Source organism: Parasteatoda tepidariorum, chromosome 10 (genome assembly GCF_043381705.1).
Source record: "Parasteatoda tepidariorum isolate YZ-2023 chromosome 10, CAS_Ptep_4.0, whole genome shotgun sequence".
In the NCBI taxonomy this organism is placed as follows: Eukaryota; Metazoa; Arthropoda; class Arachnida; order Araneae; family Theridiidae; genus Parasteatoda; species Parasteatoda tepidariorum.
In genome coordinates, this window is record NC_092213.1 from 53,488,648 (window position 1) to 53,509,137 (window position 20,490).

Here is a 20,490-nt window from a genome sequence, read left to right on the forward strand (position 1 = left end):
AACTAATCAATCATGAATTCATAAAGCGATGAAAATCTCGGATGAAAAGCTGAAGTCAATTGAAATAACCCGATTGCAAAGAAAAATGAGATTTCATCAATTTTCATCAATCTTAACGACATTTATTATAATATTAGGAAATCTTGTGACATCATTAAATAGTAATATGCGTTTGATATAGTTTATTCGAACGTTCATGTTTTACTTGCTTTCCATGCTTACTCTTAAAATAATTAAACAATGGATTCCCAAGTCATCGTTGTTGGAGGAGGGTTAAGCGGTTAGTTTATCATTCTTTCAGTATATTTTGTACATAGTTTGGCTTAATAATGCTTGATAAATTTGTATTTAATTTTGCTTTATACCTGGGCCTTAGCAAGTTAATTTTGAAAACATATAGTTTCCTTCTTTTCTCGTATCTTTATGTATATCATTTATAAATTTAAAAAATTTTAAAGTTATAAAATTTTAATTCTTAAAATTTAAATAGTATTTTTCAATTATAACTAATGTAAAAAAGAGAAGATGTTATTAATTTGAAGTTAATCTATTCAATCATAAATTTATTTATTTTATCGCGAAAATAATTAAGCTGATGAAATTTTTTACCAAAGATGAGTTTTGTATTTAATTTTATAAACAGCTAGACAAATGTAGTTGAAGAGTTAAAAAAAATATGTTAGTGAAATTTTTAAGCAGAATTTATTTTTCTTTAATTTTATGAACAACTAGATAAGTACGGCAAGTGAAACCACCCCCTACCATATATTTTAAGAAAAATATTTTTAGCACAAATAAGTTCTTTTTATTCCAATGGAATTATAAAATTATGCATATAATAATTTTTGAAACATACATTTTAGGAATTTTATTTATATTTTTTTCACATAGTTTATATTTAGAACACTTAAAATCTGATTTCATTTGTCTGCAAAAATTCTTTACCTATATTATTTTCAGAAATTCATTTTATTAGTTTTACATAGAGGAAACATTTACATATAGTAATTTATTTATCAGAAAATTCAATAAATTGCAAAATAAAATTTTTTGTAATTAAACTTGATTACTCGGTAAATATGAAATCAAATTTTACTATTTTATTGAGATTTTTTAAGCTTACTATGTTATGCATTCATTTCGTACAATAGTAGTATTTTTCCTGTCTTTTTAAAATACAATTTATTGCAAATAAAGCAACAATGGTATGAATGACAATTTTGTTACATGGTATTTCTTTATAATTTTTATAATTTCCTATTATTACAAGTGTATTAAATTAATCTGCAGGATTAAGCAAATTAATTCTAAATTGTTTTCATATTAAACAAATTAATTCTAAATTGTTTACATTTATTTTATAGATAAAATACTTACATTCAATAATTCGCATATCAAATCGTTCAATAANCTGCAGTATTAAACAAATTAATTCTAAATTGTTTTCCTATTAAACAAATTAATTCTAAATTGTTTTCCTATTAAACAAATTAATTCTAAATTGTTTACATTAATTTTATAGATAAAATATTTACATTTAATAATTCGCATATCAAATCGTTCAATAAATTTTAAAATACAGTTTGCTGTATGTAAAATTTAATCCCCTTTTTAAACCCTTTTTTAAAACTTAAAACTTTTAAACTTAATCCCTTAATCCTTTTTTTTAACTCCCTTTAATCCTTAAAACTTAATCCCATTAAATTTTTCTTAATGAATATTATTTTAATGTGTTATGATTATTACTTTTTCATGAATTTCGTACGATAATGTGTTGTATTTTTCATACATGCTAAAATTATATTTTAGTGCTGTTAAAGTTACTATGGTACGAATTAGAGCTTAATTTTACTTTGCTTTTTACAATTTAGTCCTAGTAAGGAATCTAAGCAGTTAATGCAGTTAAGTAGTTTTTTTCTTTGAAGGTAAAAATCACATAAAATTTATCAGCACCAAATTTTGATTCTTATTTTAGTAGAGCTATCTTCATTCACGTAATGTAGAAAATATGTCTCTATACTTTATTCAAATATATTTTATTCCAGCTGCGTCAATAACGCTGATAATAACATTTGAATGTTTGATGTTTGGATGTAAAATTAAATTATATTTTGAAGTTATATGGATTTTGTGATTTAGAAACATATAATAAACGTATAAGAGCACACGCAATTGGAAAATAAATGATAGAAAAATATAGCATCTGATGCAATGTAGATATTGTATGCGTAAATAACTAAATAAGTTGAAAAGCCGTTAATGTGCCCACAGTGTCAATAATATTCATAATTATATTTTAATATCTTGGTGTTTGATTACGAAGCTTAGTTATATTCTGAAGTAATGTTGATGTTTTGATCTAGAGACATATAACGCGATAGACGTATAAAAACGTATAAGCGCAAACGTAATTGGAAATGAAATGATGAAAAAATATAGTATCAAATATAAACATAGTCACGCGTAAATAACAACTAAATTTTGAAACCCCTTCATGTTCCCACAGTGTCAATAATATTCATAAGTATAGTTGAATATAATGATGCTTGGATACGAAGCTTACTTATAATATGAAGTTACGTTGACTTTTTATCCTCGAAACAATACGACGATGTAAGTACAAACGTAATTAGAAACGAAATGACGGAAAAATATAGTATCTAATGTAAACCTATTACACGCGTAAATGATTGCTAAAGTTTCAAAATCCTTATAATAAATAAGAATAACCCATTAATAGAACAATTCTAGCTTTTAATGGATAATCTATTTCGCATGGATACATTAATTTTTATATAATTACAAACGAAAATCATCTCTGCTAAGGAATTCAAACAACGGTTTAAATGTTTACGATCTCTCTAGCATTATTTTATGAAATAAAATGTGAAAATCATCTGTGTTTAAATTACCAGAATGGCCCAGAAAAAATAAATATAAAAAGCCACTAAAACTCGAAAAATCATGCTTCCACAAATAGGAGCAACAGTGTCCCGTCCTGACCCTAATGCGACAAGAGACTCATTTTTATGTGATCATTATTGCAGGTAAGACAGGCAGCAACTCGTCTATGATGTACAATTTAATACTTTGAGCAATACTGTCTAAGTCAACGAAGTTACTATAAAACAATTTGCATTATTTTTTTTTCAAAAGACGGGAGAGATAAGAATCGATAAAATATGGTAAATGTTCCTTTGAGCTTTGACCATCTCAACTTCATTACAGTCGGGGTATTTTTGTTGCTTTTCTTTTGGGTACTTTAAAATTAAATGTCTAATCTCATATCACTTTTATACACTGCAAGAATTCATATTAAATTACGGTAAAACAATCAGCACCAGCATGTCCATCCATTTGACTGTAAAACTTACGGCAAAGAACATTTTTTACATTACCTTATCATATATTCATACTTTTCAAACCGTATTAGTTGTAAACGGTTACAAAACCGTAAGGTTTTGAAACCATTTACAACAAATATGGTTATAAAACTATGAATACAAAACTTACCGGTGTTTTAACCATTTATAACTAACATGGTTTCAAAACCTTTACTGCACATTGGAGTTAGGCTTTTTGTTAGGTGATGGGCATTGCAGAATACAGGTCACAAATTGGGGAGAGCAAGACGTTTTAGACTCTTCATGTGTTGAATGGAATAGAGGTAATTGTGGTATCACGCCGGGACTCAAACCCCCGTTCTCTCGGTCACGAGACTGACAGATTAGCCCTCTCGACTATATATAGAAAGCTGTGGGAACTGAGTTGCTTTATTAGATGAGATTAGTTGATGCGATAAAATTCTGGTTATTTAACCGAATTAAACGAAAGCAGTTAATAAGTAATTTTTCTCACAGTTAAAGGATTAATTACCATCCTTTTTATGGTTATTTGACTGTATCGTTTGAAAATGATGAAATAACAATTAAAAAGAAATAATTAACAATTTTTTCCGAGAAATTTCTAACAGTGTAAATGTCGTAAGTGAAAAGATTTCATTCTAGGTCCAAATGACTAAGAAAGTTGAACATTGTTACAGATGGAATCAATATTTGTCTGAAGCTAGAGTATCCTTAAATGGGTCTTGCGGACTGCTTTGAAAATCAGAAAATTTTTATTAAAATTTGCTGCGTCAAAAATAGGCACGAGTACGTAAGAGACGTCGGATTTTAATTTGAAACAAATTGACTGAAATCGAACAACGCAGAAAAATTTGTCTAAAGTTTGTGGTAGCAATTTTGTCTAAAGCTTGCAAATTTTGTCAAGTGATTCTTTTGATTTGAGTATCCCTAAGCTATAAATAAAACTTGATGCCCTATCATTTAGCGAGCACTGAAAAAAGATATGGTCAAAACAATCAGAATATGGTAATACAGAATACGTAATTATGGGTCTATGGGAACACCAAAAAACTCAGTAATTTCTACCGAAGAGGTTTAGTACTGTTGGTTGAATTTACACCAAAATATGGATTTTTTAATAAGTGATTAAATTTTGCAAATGTGGTAAAATTTGGTAATTTTATTATGATGTCTTAGAGCATTGCACAAAAACCATTTTTTGGTTACATTTACTTTTCTGTTTTGTATATTTTTTACAAAATGTGTGGTAATAACTATAAATTTAAAAAGCAATATTTCTGGAAAAGCGATACCATATGAACGAAAAATTATCAAAACAATGAATAAATACTGTATGTTTTGGTTCCTATTATCAGAATTAAGTTTTGTTTATAGCAAAAATATCATTAACAAACGGTACTGTAATTTTACCAGAATTTTTTCTCTCCTTGTGTAGAATTAAAAGATGTTGGATTTTAATTTAAGGTAAAATGACTGAACTAAATGAAGTTCTTGACTTTTGGTCAAAAATTAATGGGTCATCAATTAACATATTATGCTCTATTGATTAGTAATGTTTGGCATAAAATTAAGATAATAGGGATAAATTTATTAATTGAAATTTCATGCAATTATGTAATTGTGTCACTTAAAATGCAATTGATGCAATTGTGACACTTAAAAATTAAAAATATTATTTTTTTGTATAATCTGTTTCTTAAAAATTAGGTATAATTTTTCTCTTCCTTTTAGGATTAAGTGCTGCTAAATGGTTAAAGGAATCAGGAGTCAATGTTATTCTCCTGGAAGCGAGAGATCGAGTTGGAGGCCGAACATTAACAAAATTTGTAAATAGTTTTCAAGTTTTTAGTACCATAAAATAAACGTACTTGTTCAATTGGGTACTTCAATTATTTCAATATCATGTTCTAGGTGATAATTTGTTCTCTCAGAAATCTGCGTAATAAAAGTAGTTATTGCGTGTGAATGAGAACATGTTAAGAAAAAAAAGAGGTTGTTAGCAAAAGCGCAACTAATATCTCGTTAAAGTGTGACTAACGAAATTTAAATTTTAAATTAGTAGAACTCTGAGAAAATTTTGTCGGAAAATATAAATTATTGATTAGCAGAAGACTCACATGCCTGCATAAAGCTTTATGAATTCCAAAAAATCCTAATTATTTTTACTTTTTAATTAGAAATCTGTTAAATTAGGAGGATATTAAAAGTTGTTAAATAATTTAACAGGTTAGTCTAAGAATATTATCAATACCCCGTCATAAGTTCATCCAAAAATGGAAAGATTACCAGTACGAAGTTTATACAGTTTAGTCAGAGAATATGATCAGACAAATATACCAATAACCAGATCCATTACCAGATGGGTAACCAGAAAATAAAATTTTTTATGCTCCATTTAAAGTCCTGATGCGTCAACTTTATACATTCTCTTCATTTTTTGCCACAGGCTATGGTTAAATAAGTTAAAAGCTGTTGTTAAACCATGTGAGGTAATATGATTAATAATTTGATTAAAATAAAGCATATATATAAATAAGTTAAATATTATGATTATATACCAATAACCATATAAAAAATAGCAAGCATTAGTTGAATAGTGATGCAACTTCACTTTTGTTTATTTTGAGATACTGACACTTAAAGTTCAATGATATGAATGATATGGGTGTATGCTAGTTTTTAAATAAAATCGAAATAACTTGAATAAACATGAAATAGTTGTTCATTTTTAAATAAATATTTTAATATATATTTTCTAATATATATAGTTAATAATATATTTTTAAATAAACAATTTTTAAATCAAGGGGAGTTGTGCCACTATTAAAAGAGTGCCTTCATATGTTAGCGTGATATAAATATTTATCTATTTTTTTTAAAATCAAATTATCAATAAGAGAACGCGATACTAATTGTGAAATAGTTCATGACCACCATAAATTAAAAATTTAAAGTATAAAAAATGAGTTCAGATAAATCATGTTTAAACTAAGAGCTTACAAACACCGAAACTTTTTTTTTCAAAATAATAATTTGCAAACTAATTATGACAGGATTTATTTTTTCCTCCTATGAGTGTCATGGGAGCCCAATTTTTGAGGGTTTGAAATAAAATTGCACAGTTATAATAGTTCTCTAAATTTCATGCACAAGTAAAAAAAAAATTTGAATGTGGTAAATACCTGCAAAAGGAATGATTATTTTACTTTTATCTCTTTCATATTTTTAGTTTTAAGAAACTTAAATCGATGATTATTCAGGAAAATTTAGTTTATTGGTCTGAAATATTTAGGACTCTTAGAGATTTCTAATTATTGAGGGTGAAATATAACTGCCATCCCTCAGAGCAAACGTAACCTCCCATGTCATTTTTATAATAGCAGCTAATCGTGCCATAATTTGTTTTCAATTTCATATTTTGAAACAAAATTAGCAGTTGAAACTTTACAGTTTATTCTAGGCTTATCTGAACATATTTTTTATATTTTTAATTTGAAATCATTACTGTGTTTCGAAAAATAATATATCATTGATTCGCCTGCGCTATAGTGACTTTTTAAGAATTTCGAGTGGCAATTTGTTTCCTAACGTAGAATTAAATCTAAATATTTTTTTTTCACAAGACTTCACCTACATATTTGATTATTTACTCCCGTTTTATCTTTTCAGGATCCAAAAGTTGATTATGTGGATATGGGAGGAGCATATGTTGGACCTACTCAAAATCGATTACTAAGAATGGCGAAAGAATTCGGGATAGAAAACTATAAAGTCAATGAAAAAGAAGATTTACTGCATTACAGCAATGTGAGTTTTTCTTCGTTGATAATGAAACAGGCAATCTAATTTGAATGTTTTACAGATAAAAATAGAGAATCAAAGTTATTGCGTTTTTTCAGCATTTTGAATTTTTTTTTGTATCAGGTAAATAATGTGAAACGCTTGAACTTCCAGAGGAAACTACTACTGATCCAGAAACTTAAAAACTGTAGTTTTTAAAAAAAAAATTATTTTATTAACTAGGGGGAGCAGCCGTAATCGCGGCGCTCACCAACTCCTGGAACAGCTATCGCTGTAATTTTCAGCTTGATTTACTATTCGAACTCGCTCTAGCCGGCCAGGTGACCGAGCGGTTAGCGTGCCTGACTGCTAAGCCATAGGCTACGGGTTCGAATCCCGTTTTGGGCATGGATGTTCCTCTCTCTCTTTGTGCTGTTCTCTGTTGTGTGTGTATGATGTGTGAATGTGGCCCACCCTATAAACGGGTTTGTGGCAGTGTGGCGTGGGCAATGTTGCTCGACTCCGTGACTTTTGTTCACAGGTGCCCACTGGGTAACGCGAAATGAGCAACAATTTTGGCATAGTATAGGCAAAAAGATTCAAATTCAGCGCCTGCCATTGGAAAAAAAAAGTCGCTCTCTTCGCCAATTCGACACTAAGCCAGTTTAGTCAGCCTTTGTTTAAATTCAGGAATTCTATTTCAATGAAAATTTTAAGAATACGCAATATATAATTCATAATTTACGATTTTAAAGTATAGAAGTATTCTTACACGAATCAGTTAAATGAGTAAAAGGAGAAAGAAAGGAGCTATGACACTAAAAGTAAAGGTAAGGATTTAAAGAATCACTCCCCCCTCGATTCAGGATATTCGGAATTTCAAATTTCTCATCACCGTGATAGACCCATAGGAGAAGAGTCGCAGGCTCTTATTCGTTGGTTATATTTAAATTATCACAAAAAGTTGCTTCTATGGAATCCTACATATATAATGATTAATTATCTATAATTTCTTATATAGCAGTTACAATCTTTTCTGTGCCGGGATATCCTGGTCGGTAGGGCTGGGGCTTATGTCCGAGAGTTCATGGGTTCGAACCCCACCGGCCGAAGACCCTCCGCGTTGTAAATGGTGATTGATGCGCGTTTAATCTGTCGGGTCGTAAAGTCATCCATGTTCCCATAACAAATCAATACCTCTGGGGGTGCTGGATTGGAGATCGATCGTTCTCTGATTCAGGTCAAAATTACGATCTGTGGATGAATGAATGTATGCATGAATGGGTCTGCCCTATAAACGGGTGTGACGTATGGGTGTGGCAGAAGTCGAATTCTTCGCCATAGATGGCGCCACTAGAAGACAAGAACAATCGCACCCCTCTGCCTAAAACAGGCATACAAAAACAACAACTACAACAATCTTTTCTTTACTTCTTTAATAGTTTTATTTTTTTTAATGGCATTCTCTCATTGTTAACATTATTGAAACTTTTTTTTTATTCTTGTTTCCAAGTTGGTTAGATTTTTATTATAACAAAAAGTTACTATTTTGTTATTCTATATACATAATGCAATTTAAAAATCACTATCTTTTTATTTTACTTTCAGGGTAAACGAACTCTTTTTAAACCATGCAGTTTTCCAATACTGAGAAACCCTTTTGTTAACATGGATATCAATAATATATTTTATTTAACAGACAAAATGGGTGAAGAAGTAAGTAAAACTTTTAAAGTTCTATCTATTATTCAAACATCCAAAGCAAACGCTCGTGTAGAAATACAAATACAAATTATAAAGGATAAAATAATACATCAATTGGAACAAACATTTGTAGTGGGAAAACTTTTCAATATTGTACTCTTTAGTTTTCAAGAAAGGAAGCAAATTTAAAATCATAACATATGTGTATTTAGTTAAAGTTTTAATATGTGATGAGTTGTTTTAAGTTGTTTATTGCCATTATATAATAGTATAATTTTTCCCGATACTTAGTGGAATTCTTCTCTTGTTCGCTTCGCTCATCAACCCCCATGGTTGTTTCTTCTTAAAATGTCGATAATTTTTAGGCAAAACAAATTTTTGTAAATGAAGTGCAGCTAAGAAAATTTTGTCATGAAAATGAATTCATTATGCTATGAACATTTTGTTAATGGAAAATATTTAATTTAATGGACGAAAAAAAAATTGTAAAGGAAAAAAAACTTATTTTTGTAACGTTTTTATCACATTTGATTTGGCTGACAGATAGTTCGATGCATTTTTCAAACATCGAAAGTGAACGTTCGTGTCTTAGAAATACTGATAAAAATTATAAAGGATAAAACAATGCATCAAGTGGAACAAACACTTGTCTCAAGGAAACTTTTCAATATCATTCTCTTTGCTTTTTAAATAAAGAAACAAATGTAGTATCATATTATATGTGTATTTAGTTGAAGTTTTAATTTATCATTTTGAGTTGTTTAAGTTATTTATTGCCTTTATATAATTAATTTTATGTAATTTTAATTAAATTAATGTAATTAAGAATTAATATAATTTTTTCAGATGCTTGGTAGTATTCGCGTCCTGTTTATTGTACCCCATGATTGCTTTTAGCATTCATCATTGTTTCTTAAAAATCTCGATGTCTTTCAAGAAAAGCAATTTTTTTTAAAAAGATTAAGTATAACAAAGGAAATTTGGTCATAAAATATATTTATAAATTGAAGAACATTTAATTAAAAAACATTTATCAAACAAAGAACATTTTATACAAAAATAAAAAATATCTTTAAATCACTGTTTCCTAAAATCTTGATATTTTTCAGCGAAAATTTTTTTTTAAAATTAAGAGTACTTAAGAAAATTCGGTCACAAAAATATCGTTATAAAGTAATGAACATTTAACTAAAAGTTTTTATTAAAGAAAGAACATTTTGTAAAAAAAAAAATTTCTTTACATCACTTTTCACATATTTGAGTTTGTCGGAGGATAACAGATGAAATGACATTTTTTAAACTATTTTCTATCAAAATGGACAGTACGCAGAAAAAAAAGAAAAAGAAATGAACGGTCGACCGTGAATAAGTTTCACATTACCAATCAGATCTTCACGTTATATGATTCAAAAACGTACTATCTCCGAAGTAGCATACCTCTTTTTGACAGATTCGGATTTTTAACCTCTTAAGTATACTTTACTGGTTAGAAAAGTGCTCCACAATGTTAAGCGTATTGTTTTGCGTATTTCGCTATATCTTAAGAACTTTTTAAGCGAATCGAAATTCTTTTTTTGTGTACAATTGCAAAATTTGTTTTTTTGGATAAACAAATTTTACCATTGTAAGCAAAAAGTAGATAATTCTCTAAAAAAAGTAACTTTCAGTATATTTTATTATTTTGATAATGTTTTGTAATTTTATTTAATAACGGTAGAAAAAAATTGCATTGCAATGTAAACAAGTTTTGCATCATTTTAAAGACTAATTTTACTTGGTAAAATATAAAATTTAAGCTTAATCGGTCAAATAGTTCCTGAGAATTCGAATTTTAAAAATACGACTTCCTTAATATTCCCGAAATAATATTTTTTGAATTGATTAATCTTTGGATAAATGAATTTTAATTTCGTGAAATTTTTTTTTTAATTTGCTTAACGAGATGGGGGGAAATATGCAAAAAATAAAATTAACATTAATTAATATTAATTAAAGTTAACATTAAAATCCAAAATTTGGACTACTTTACTGACTAATCTAATTAAAAAAATCTTTATCTTTAGATGCAAAACTACTTTGCAATTGGAAATGCACACCCCAATTAGGCAATATGAAGTATTTGTACAAATGCAATAAAAGATTTGTTCCCCAGTGTAGTTTAGGACGGAAATTGATAGATAACATGTTTTTCCCTACTGGTTTTCAATTGCAATAGGTATTTTGTAAGTGTCAAAATATTTATTGTCTGATCTGTAAAAGCATTATTATAAAACAAAAAACTTATTTTTTGCTTAAAAATGAGGTTTTTAATAATCTTTCTAAATATTTAATTATTTACTAGAAATTTTATTTTCGATACTTTTGATTTTAAAACATACCAATACCAAATCATATACTTTCTAATGCCAATTCAAACAGTTTATTTTTGGATAAATGAGTTAAAAATAACAAATGGGATAAAGCTTAACAATGTTACGGCAACTCTTACTTTTTTTGTATTCAATTTCAACCGGAAAGAGATCATATAAAATAAAAATATCGAGAGTATTTTCTTTTTTCTCTTCCAAACATTGGATATATACAGTGATTGTTTGAAGCGAAAAAAAAATTAACAAAACGCTTTTAAAGAAGTAATGAAAATTAAATAAATTGCAGTCAGTAAAAAAAATTCTTATGTTGTGTCCACAAATTTCAACTTTGTATTTCTGTGGGCTGCAGAGTAATTATTGAAGGTTAAAAGAAATTTCTCGTACTCTTTGTGCATGTTTTTTCTATATCTCCACATTTTCAAATTTCTAAGTCTTATATCTTTTGCGAAGTTATCAAAATGTCACGTAAAGTTTAACACCTGAAACAGCTACGAATTTCATAACTTTTTCAGCACTGAGTGTCATTTAAAATCATAGTTTATAAATCCCCCTCACAGATTCCTGCTGAAGTACCATGGAATGCTCCCCATGCAGAGGAATGGGATACAAAAACATACAAAGCCTGGCTCCAGGAAACTTGTTGGACTAAGTATTGACAATTTTTTAAATTGACGTTTTAAAATTATTTTTATAGTTTTACTGTTTCCTTGAAGATGGGGCATCATAAAATTTCCAGTTGGTAAAATATTAATAACAATAAAATAAAACACAAAGCATACTCTTTTTTTTAATATTCACATTTTCATGTAGAATAAAAAATGTATAGAATTTGAGATTCTGAGTGGTATATTTAGGAAACTATTCAGTATGATTAAAAATTAAAGTGAACTTTAACGAAATAAATGCAAGGTTCGTTTCTCTACCAATATGTGGAAGACATCAAATTCCACGGCAACGACATTTTTAAAGTCGGTTTGATCTTAAAATGTCTTAAAGAGGGGAACGTTTTCGTAAAAGCTTTTTCCATTTCAATATGCTGAGTTCACATTGCCTAAAAAATGTATGTTCATTTAAAGAAAAGCATTATTGTACCTAATTATAAATTTAGATGCGAGTTTTTATAGTTATTGAATTTAGGGGAACCGTGTTCGAATCCCAGCGATGGTCGATACGAATCCGTATCCGAATTGCACCGATCACAGTGCTGACGTGAAACGTCCTCAGTGGTAAACGGATCCCTGGTTATAGTCCCTTTGATGTCGGGCTAAACTTTGGAGGTTCTCGTGGTCTTCCTCTCCATGCAACGCAAATGCAGGTTAGTTCTATCAAAAAGTCTTTCACGAAAGCAAATTTCTCCCAATACTTGATCCAGATCCCTTGTCTTCTGGATTGGGTTAAAAATTACAAGGCTACGAAGTTGAACAGTAATAGTCGTAAGCCCAAAAAATTGGACCGGCTGATCAACGACTGTTATGAAATAAAATAAAATTAATGTGTTTAAATTGGATCCAAGCAATGGACATTTAAACATGCTACGTGAGTATTGTGTCATTAAATGAAAAGTTTCTTAAAGGTTACTTCCGCACAGTGCTAATTACTCGATGTTCATTTACTAATGCATACAAAGCTCCAAGCTTATAGGTCATCTTTAAATTTTAATGTTAGTGTATTATTATAAAGTTATCGATTTATTTTTTAAATCTATTTTTTAAAAAATTAAATAATTTGTAAAAACTAAACTTATTTTTAAAAAATTTAGAAAATTACAAACCAAATTAAAATCAAAATCAAAAAGTACATAAAATAATTTTCTAAGTCATAAAAAAAGAAGAGAAAAAGCATAAAATGTATTTATGAATCTTAAAAAATAATAAACAAATTAACAAAATAATGTATAAAATAAAATTACAAAATATTACAAAAGAAATCTATAAAAAATTATGGCATAAATCTGCCTAAATTATATAAATAATTTATAAATATTCATAGAAAAAATTTACAAAAAATTATAAAATAAATCCACGAAAAATTGATAAAAAATAATAAAATAAATTTACCAGAAACTTAATTAAATAAATTTATAAAAAAATATAAAAATGTTTGTATGAAATGTTACAAAAAATTTAAAATCCGCAAAAAATTTTAAATAAATCTGTAAAAAAATTTTAAACTAAGTCTATGAAAAAAAAATTAAAGCAAATTTACAAAAAAATAATTAAATAAATTTACAAAATATTATAAAATATACAAAAAATTCAAAAAAAAAAATCGCTTTTTATTTTTAGCCAAATTTGAATGATTAACTAAATTATATTATTCGTAACAGGGGATCTTTAGAATTCTTCAATCACATCATGAATGAATTGATTACTTCTGAGCACTACGAAGCTTCTCTATTAGGCTTCCTTTGGTATATAAAACAATGTGGAGGAAGCAAGAGAATCCTTTCTACTACAAATGGTGGACAGGTTGGTTTAACAATTCTTGTATTTTTCGAGTTCTGTAGAATAATATTCAATATTGAAATAAATTTGCTTTAAGCAAGGAAATTTTATTTTTGTGATATACACTGTTAGAATTTTCATTCTAAAACTATGTTGAAATAACCGGCAGCAGTCCATCCCATGCAATTAACCGTAATGCAATTAACCGTAATCCCATGCAATTAACAAATCCCATGCAATTAACCATGCAATTTTGAAAGTAAGTGTACGGTAAAGAATATTTTTTACCTTTACTGTTCTAACACCGTTTACAACTAATAAGAATAAAACCGTGAATACAAACGTTAATTTTACCATTTACAGCTAGCATGGTTTCAAGACTGTAAAAAAGGGAATTTAACTGGACATTGGTGATAGTTTAGCAGCTTTATGGTGCTGCCATTTATAAGTGGTTGAGGGTATCGTATTCTAAAAGCTCAGAGTCACAAAAGGCGAGTGCAGGATACCGAGAACTCGTCAAATAGTAGAGGAAAAGGTGGATTATTGTGGAGTCAAAGCTGGGACTCGGACTCCCTTCTGTGAGTCATTAGATTAGCCCTCTCGGCTAATCTAATGACTCACAATCTATGCACTCTCCTGCAGAAAACTAAGTGGCTTCATTAGGTGAGTCTAGTTGGCGCGATAAAATTCTGGCTGTTTAGCTGTATTAGGTGATGGCAGTTAATAAACGGTTTTTCTCACAACTTGAATATCATCTTATTTATGCTTATTTGACTGTTTTGTTTAAATATGGTAAAATAAAAATTAAAATAAAATGTTATTGACCCATTTTTTCAAAAAAACTTCTAAATGTGTATAAACAAGTACATGATGTTGATAGGAAAGCATGGAATGTTTCAAAACCTATACTTTTCAGGCAATTTTTTTAATTTTTCTGTTTTATTTGTAAACGCTTTCTACTTTATATTTCTGCTTTAATTTTTGAAAACAAATTCATCATAGAAATTAGTTTGGTTCAGACATTGAAATTTTAATTTTTTGACATTTAAACTAGACGTACCGCAAAATATAAGAAGGTATTAAACATGAAGGGAACTATCTTTTTCACATTTAAATACTAATTAAAGAAATAACCTAACATTACAAATTGAAACTTTTCTTTCCTGATCTCTAAACTATTGTAGCGTATAGTGTGTGAAACACTATTTCTCTCTATTAAAAATTTAAGTAACATTAATAGTGAAAATTTAATTTCTAGCTAGTTAAAATAGTGCAAGTGTTTTAGGGAAACATGAGAAGTTTGATAAACTTTATCTTTTTCATATTTATACATTAATTATTGTATAATATCAAATATTACAATTATTTGCTTTAAATATTGAAATTTTACTTTTAAGATTTTAAATCCATTTTATTGTGTTGTAGGGAAAACAAGGGATCTCTGGCAATATCCATTTTTTTTTCATTATTGAGCATTAATTATTGAATGAAATTTTGAATTTTGAAACTAATTAGTCTTATGCATTGAATTAAGTGCGTAGAATAGAATGAAAAAGCAGGAGAAGTTTGAAAAAGTCCATTTTTCTCATATTTAAACATTTATTTAGTGCCGACCAGCCTGTGCAGGGGTCAGGAAATTGGCCTTGCAATGGAAAGGTGGTTCTAGGTTTCGAATCCCGGGCAAGACATGGATGTCCTTTTATTCTCTGTACTATCTGTCCTTACTGTGGGAGCAACGTTGGCCCACCTAATATGGTGCCCCTGGAAAAGTGGCCAACAAATCTGCCCTTCAGATGCTTGTTTGATGTAGGTCGTTCTCCAGGCAGGCAAAATTGTATTAAAAAAAGCCCATTTATTTAGCTGATGGTCACTAGATTGCTGTTTAGTATCATACAGAATTCTGTGTTATTTTTGTTTATCATAAAATTTCCTCAAAAAACTAAAATCTAAGTTCTTTCTCCTAGAAAAGTAGCTTTTTTATGCAAATTCTTCTGCCAATAATATATTTAGAACATATTAACCTCTTCCCAGTTTTGACCAAACACCGTTGGGTCATTTGAAAAGGTGCCTTCCCTGTTTTGCTCGTGCGACTGACTTTTTTACCAATGATTTGCCCGAATTTTTTCTTTCTTTAGTTTAGAATGTTTCTAACAGATGGCTCTGGTAGTCCTGTAGCGGTATGATTGCAAAAGATTTTGACGCTTTTCTTTTACGCAGGAAAATGCGCGAATTTTGTTTTCACTGGCTCAGTAGAAAAGCCAACTTTAAGTAAAAATACAATTTTTTTTGCTCTAAATAAAAATAAAAATTGTTTCATAAAATCAATAATTGTAATAGTTTTGATTCCTGATTTGAGTTTATATAATCGATTTTAACAGAAATTTGTTTCTCAAAAATATGCTTATTTTTTGACCCAATTTGCCAGAAAAAAGACGCTGTTAAGCGGTTAATGTTAGAATTATATTGTTGAATTCTCTATGCAAATCTTTCAAAATAAAAAATAGTGTGCTTAATTTAACAACTAACACCTTTCTATCTTAACTTATTTTTAAAATTTTTTACAAGCATTTATCTCGTTAAACCGAGGTTTCATCCAGATATCTTTTTAAAAAAGAAAACTGAAAAGATTTATAACACAAGACAATTTTAAAGATACATAAAAGATTTTAAATAATAATATATAAAAATGCACAGCATATTAAAAATACCAAAAAATTAACTAAAAAGCGTGTAATAATTTTTTTTGTCGACAGTTCATTTTAATAATATAGACTAAATTCATTTAACGATTTCATTAAAAATTTCACCTTTAAGTGGATCCCCTATCATGTCACACAGAATAGTAACGTGATTGATGATAACTTGGTCAAGACTGCTTCTTCTTGAAATGTAATAACTCTAACCTCTAATGGAATCTCTATTATCCAAATGATGGATGAATTTACCTCCTAAAATCTATCACATAACCTCTGATGTTACTTTGAAAAAAGACCACGATGGTCTCATCTGCTCAATATATCTAGAAAATAACAGACAGCTTTTTCTTGATTTCTTTTAGTGGCTATACTAAAGATCTTATCTTCCAAGAGGGCCAGAAGCTCTTGTCATTGGCATGGTAGCAGAATTTTCTGAGTCAATTTGTAGCATAATCTTCATGAATTTAAATTTTTCTGCAGCAGATAATAGCGCAGTTAGACAGATACAGTAAAAATTTATCTTCATCCACTGTATCTGAAGCAAAAGAATTAAATTTTTAGCAGATTAAAAATACACAAAAAGGTTGCTAATTTTTTTTGTTTTTAATCAATATTTTTATACACTCTTAAACAAATGGAATAATTTAAATTTTAAAAAAAAGGAAAAAGTCCTTATACAGCTTATAAACAAACAATTGGAGTTTATTTTTTATGTTTTTCTTGTCTGTCAAATTCTTTAATTTTCAAAATTCCACTTAATTCAGGAATATTATTTGGAATTTTTGAAAGTCATCACTTTTTTTCTGTTTATATATCGTCGCTTTGAAACTAAACCGTGGTAACTCAAAAAAGCAAGTTTTTTAGGAGAGCGATTTCAAACTCTCCGAGCTAATGCTAATCGCGGCAATGCGATGACGATTTATCTGCTCTCTAAATTAACTTTATGGAACTATAAAGATAACGGGTTGTTTTTCTAAAAGGGTGACTTTTTTTACACAAAATGACCCAAAAATCTCTTTTTTCGACTTTTTTGAGTTACAACGGTTTAGTTTCAAAGCGACGATATCTGCAGATAGGCATACGAATTTTGTTAAGGAACTGAAACAAATAATAATTGAATACGTTTAGGAATTTTAAATAATTTTTCTTTTTTACCTCTCAGAAATATTTTTAGATTGTCTTACCTTAGATGAAAAGAGATTGTTATGTCCTATAATAATTTGTTTCTAAAATCTTAGATGAATCTTAGATAATCTGAAAATGTTAGCGCCCGTTGCTGGGATGGGTCACGGTGTTGCCGAAGAAGCCATGGTGTCCCAGAGGATATAACATTCGCCTTTCAAAGAAGTGACCCGGCTTCGAATCACAGTCATGGCTGGTAACAGTCACTCGTCTCGCACTGACCAGAGTGCTTACGCAAAATATTCTCAGTGGTAGACGGATCATGGGCTAGTGTCCCTTTGCCATCAGGATAGCCGTGGAAAGTTTTTGTGGTTTTCCCTTCCACGTAACGGAAATGCAGGTTAGTTCGACTCAAAAAGTCCTCGACGAAGGAAAAAAATTTCCTCTAATGTAGTATTCTCTTTATCCAGGAGTTCCCTTGTCGTCTGGATTGGGTTAAAAATTGCAAAATTGTAAACCCAAAATTAAGTCGGCTGCTCAAAGATGGTTATAAAATAAATATATAAATAAAATTTTACAAAACTCTATTAAATTTGTGAACTTTTTTATGGAGGTATTTAATTTTATGGGAATGGTATAGTGTGCTATAAGATCTGGGATTCGAAGCTAGCAACAACAGTTTAGATTTGTTTTTCTTTCATAAGTAAATTTAATATTTTTAGACATAATTATTGCTTGTAAAATTTAAGACATTTAATTTCTGCTGTAAAAGTTTTAGGATCTTTTCTTAGCCTAATAAGACATAAAATTTCAGTAAACATAAAGCATAAAAATTAAGGACATAAAATTTAATAATTTATTAAGAATGAGTTTGTAATTTTAATATCAGACATATTGACTGATTCAATTTTCTGTCTTAATAGGAAAGAAAATTTAAGGGAGGCTCGCAACAGATTAGTAAAAAAATAGCTGAAAAGTTAGGAGGTAATCAGTTTGTTTCAAGTTTAAGAATGCTCATTTTTCAATGTAGTTTATTATTTCTCTTATATTTCACTTGAAGACCAACTCCTTTTTTGCACAATTTCACAGTAATTACACCAGTTTATTGTCTTAAAGATGCTGTTATTGAAGAAAGTCCGGTTGTTGGAATTGATCAAAGTTCAAAAGACGTTGTGACTGTAAAAACACTGAATGGTAAAGAATACAAGGTACGCTGTTACTCTAAATTTATCTAAAATGTGAAATTTCATAAAATTTCACACAGAGAAAAAGAAATCTGGTTAAATCACTGGTTCAAAACTAAAACAACACATATGCAAGCATAATACGTTTGCATATGTGTCGTTTTAGTTTTGAACCAGCGAAATTATCATACTTTATGGTTATAGCATTTCTGGCAAAAAAACAACAACATAATTCTATTCATAAAACTAAAATATACGGTACTTAAATCATTCATTTTGTAATTTTTTTGGTTCATATAGTAACGGTTTACCGGAATTTACAATTATAATTCTTTAACCACATACGAAAAATACAGTGAAAAATACAAAATTGAAAAGTAAATTCAACCGAATAGATTATTTTTATGTCATGCTCTAAGTTATCATGATAAAAATCACTTAATTTTACAACGTTTACTAAATTTTATTATATTCTATAAAATCATATTTTATTGCTTTACCTTTACTCTTTTGTTATGATTTTACCAAAATAATCACCAAAGCGCTTCCGTAAAAAATATTAAGCTTTTTTGGTCTTCCCTTACTACCGGAAACACGAAACATTTTACCACATTTTGGTAGTTTTTACCATACCTGTTTCTCAGATAATAGCTGGGCTTTATAAAAGTACTTTCAATGAATTTTGTTTCGATGGATTTGGATGAAAAATTTGCCTCACTTCGTAACTTAATATACATCTGTACAATACAATAGCCCATTTTAAGTTAGCGCTTCTAATATAAGCACATCCAAAGTACACTTAGTACATCCAAATTCTATCTTTAGATCAAAAGTTTTTCATTAGTTTCGGTTTTTTGCGCATTGTATATATATTAATTCTCACACAATAGTTTACCATCTAATAAAAATGATGCTAAAAACATATTCAATTTGTAAAAACATATTCAATCTTATTTTAATCAAATCATTCAAATGACTTAGAAAGTTTTTTTTCTTAAACTTATAAACGCTATGTTTTTGCAATCGTTGTTTTAATTTCATTTAAATATATACTAAGCATTGAGAAAACTTTTCATATATTTTCAAATGCAATGGTGTAAGAAAGTTGCAATGCATTTTCCTTTAAATTGTGCAATTTTCTTTTTTTAATTTTAGACCAAGTATGTGATTCTTGCATTACCACCTGTACTGCAAATGAAAATTCACTACACACCAGAGTTGCCATCTTTGCGAAACCAGTTGATCCAAAGAGCTCCAATGGGATCAGTCATGAAAGTCGTCGTCTATTATTCCAAACCTTTCTGGCGCAGTGAAGGTAATGGTCGAATAAAATCTACTTTATAACTACACCACAAATTTAATTACTCCTTATTATGTAATTATACGAGGAATCCAAATAAAATAATAGCATTTTTTAATGAAAATATATGCTGAATTGGATAAAATTCCCTCAATGCAATCCTCTGCAAAGTCACGTACCAGATGTCTGGAAGCCTTATGATGCCGCTAAGTGTAGTTAATTGGAGTAAGCGATTGAGTGCCCTAGTGCTCTAATCACTAATGGTTTCTCATCTTAAGACTTTTCTTCAGTATTTGCCACACCGTTTGATAAATGTTCAAAATTTTGAGGAACAATCATCGGTTTTCTGAAAAATGTTCCCGATGTTAACGTGATGTTGAAAAATTAATGAACGTACAAATCTGCAATCTCAGTCCAACCAGCACTAACACTTTCACCCAACTTGCAACTGTCATATATCTTATGGTTTTCTGACCCAACGGATTCTGTCGACAGGTCATTCTTTCCACTTTGATAATATGGAGAT

General features: G+C 28.9%; 1 protein-coding gene across 4 annotated transcripts in view; it reads left to right on the forward strand.

Moving 5' to 3' along the window:
• The window catches only part of LOC107456150 (amine oxidase [flavin-containing]), a 37,355-nt gene continuing 16,865 nt past the window's right edge, over positions 1-20,490 (forward strand). The window contains exons 1-9 of one of the 4 annotated variants that reach the window (XR_011637883.1): positions 1-280; positions 5,097-5,191; positions 7,035-7,172; positions 8,754-8,861; positions 11,776-11,867; positions 13,545-13,686; positions 18,404-18,464; positions 18,597-18,688; positions 19,820-19,979. Coding sequence is in view for 2 of the 4 variants with exons in the window: in XM_071186159.1 (XP_071042260.1) it covers positions 241-280; positions 5,097-5,191; positions 7,035-7,172; positions 8,754-8,861; positions 11,776-11,867; positions 13,545-13,686; positions 18,404-18,464; positions 18,597-18,688; positions 19,820-19,979 (928 nt within the window). In the remaining 2 variants the exon portion in view is untranslated. The remainder of the gene's footprint in view (positions 281-5,096; positions 5,192-7,034; positions 7,173-8,753; positions 8,862-11,775; positions 11,868-13,544; positions 13,687-18,403; positions 18,465-18,596; positions 18,689-19,819; positions 19,980-20,490) is intronic. The other 3 variants (XR_011637882.1, XM_071186159.1, XM_071186160.1) reach the window with 3 other exon arrangements.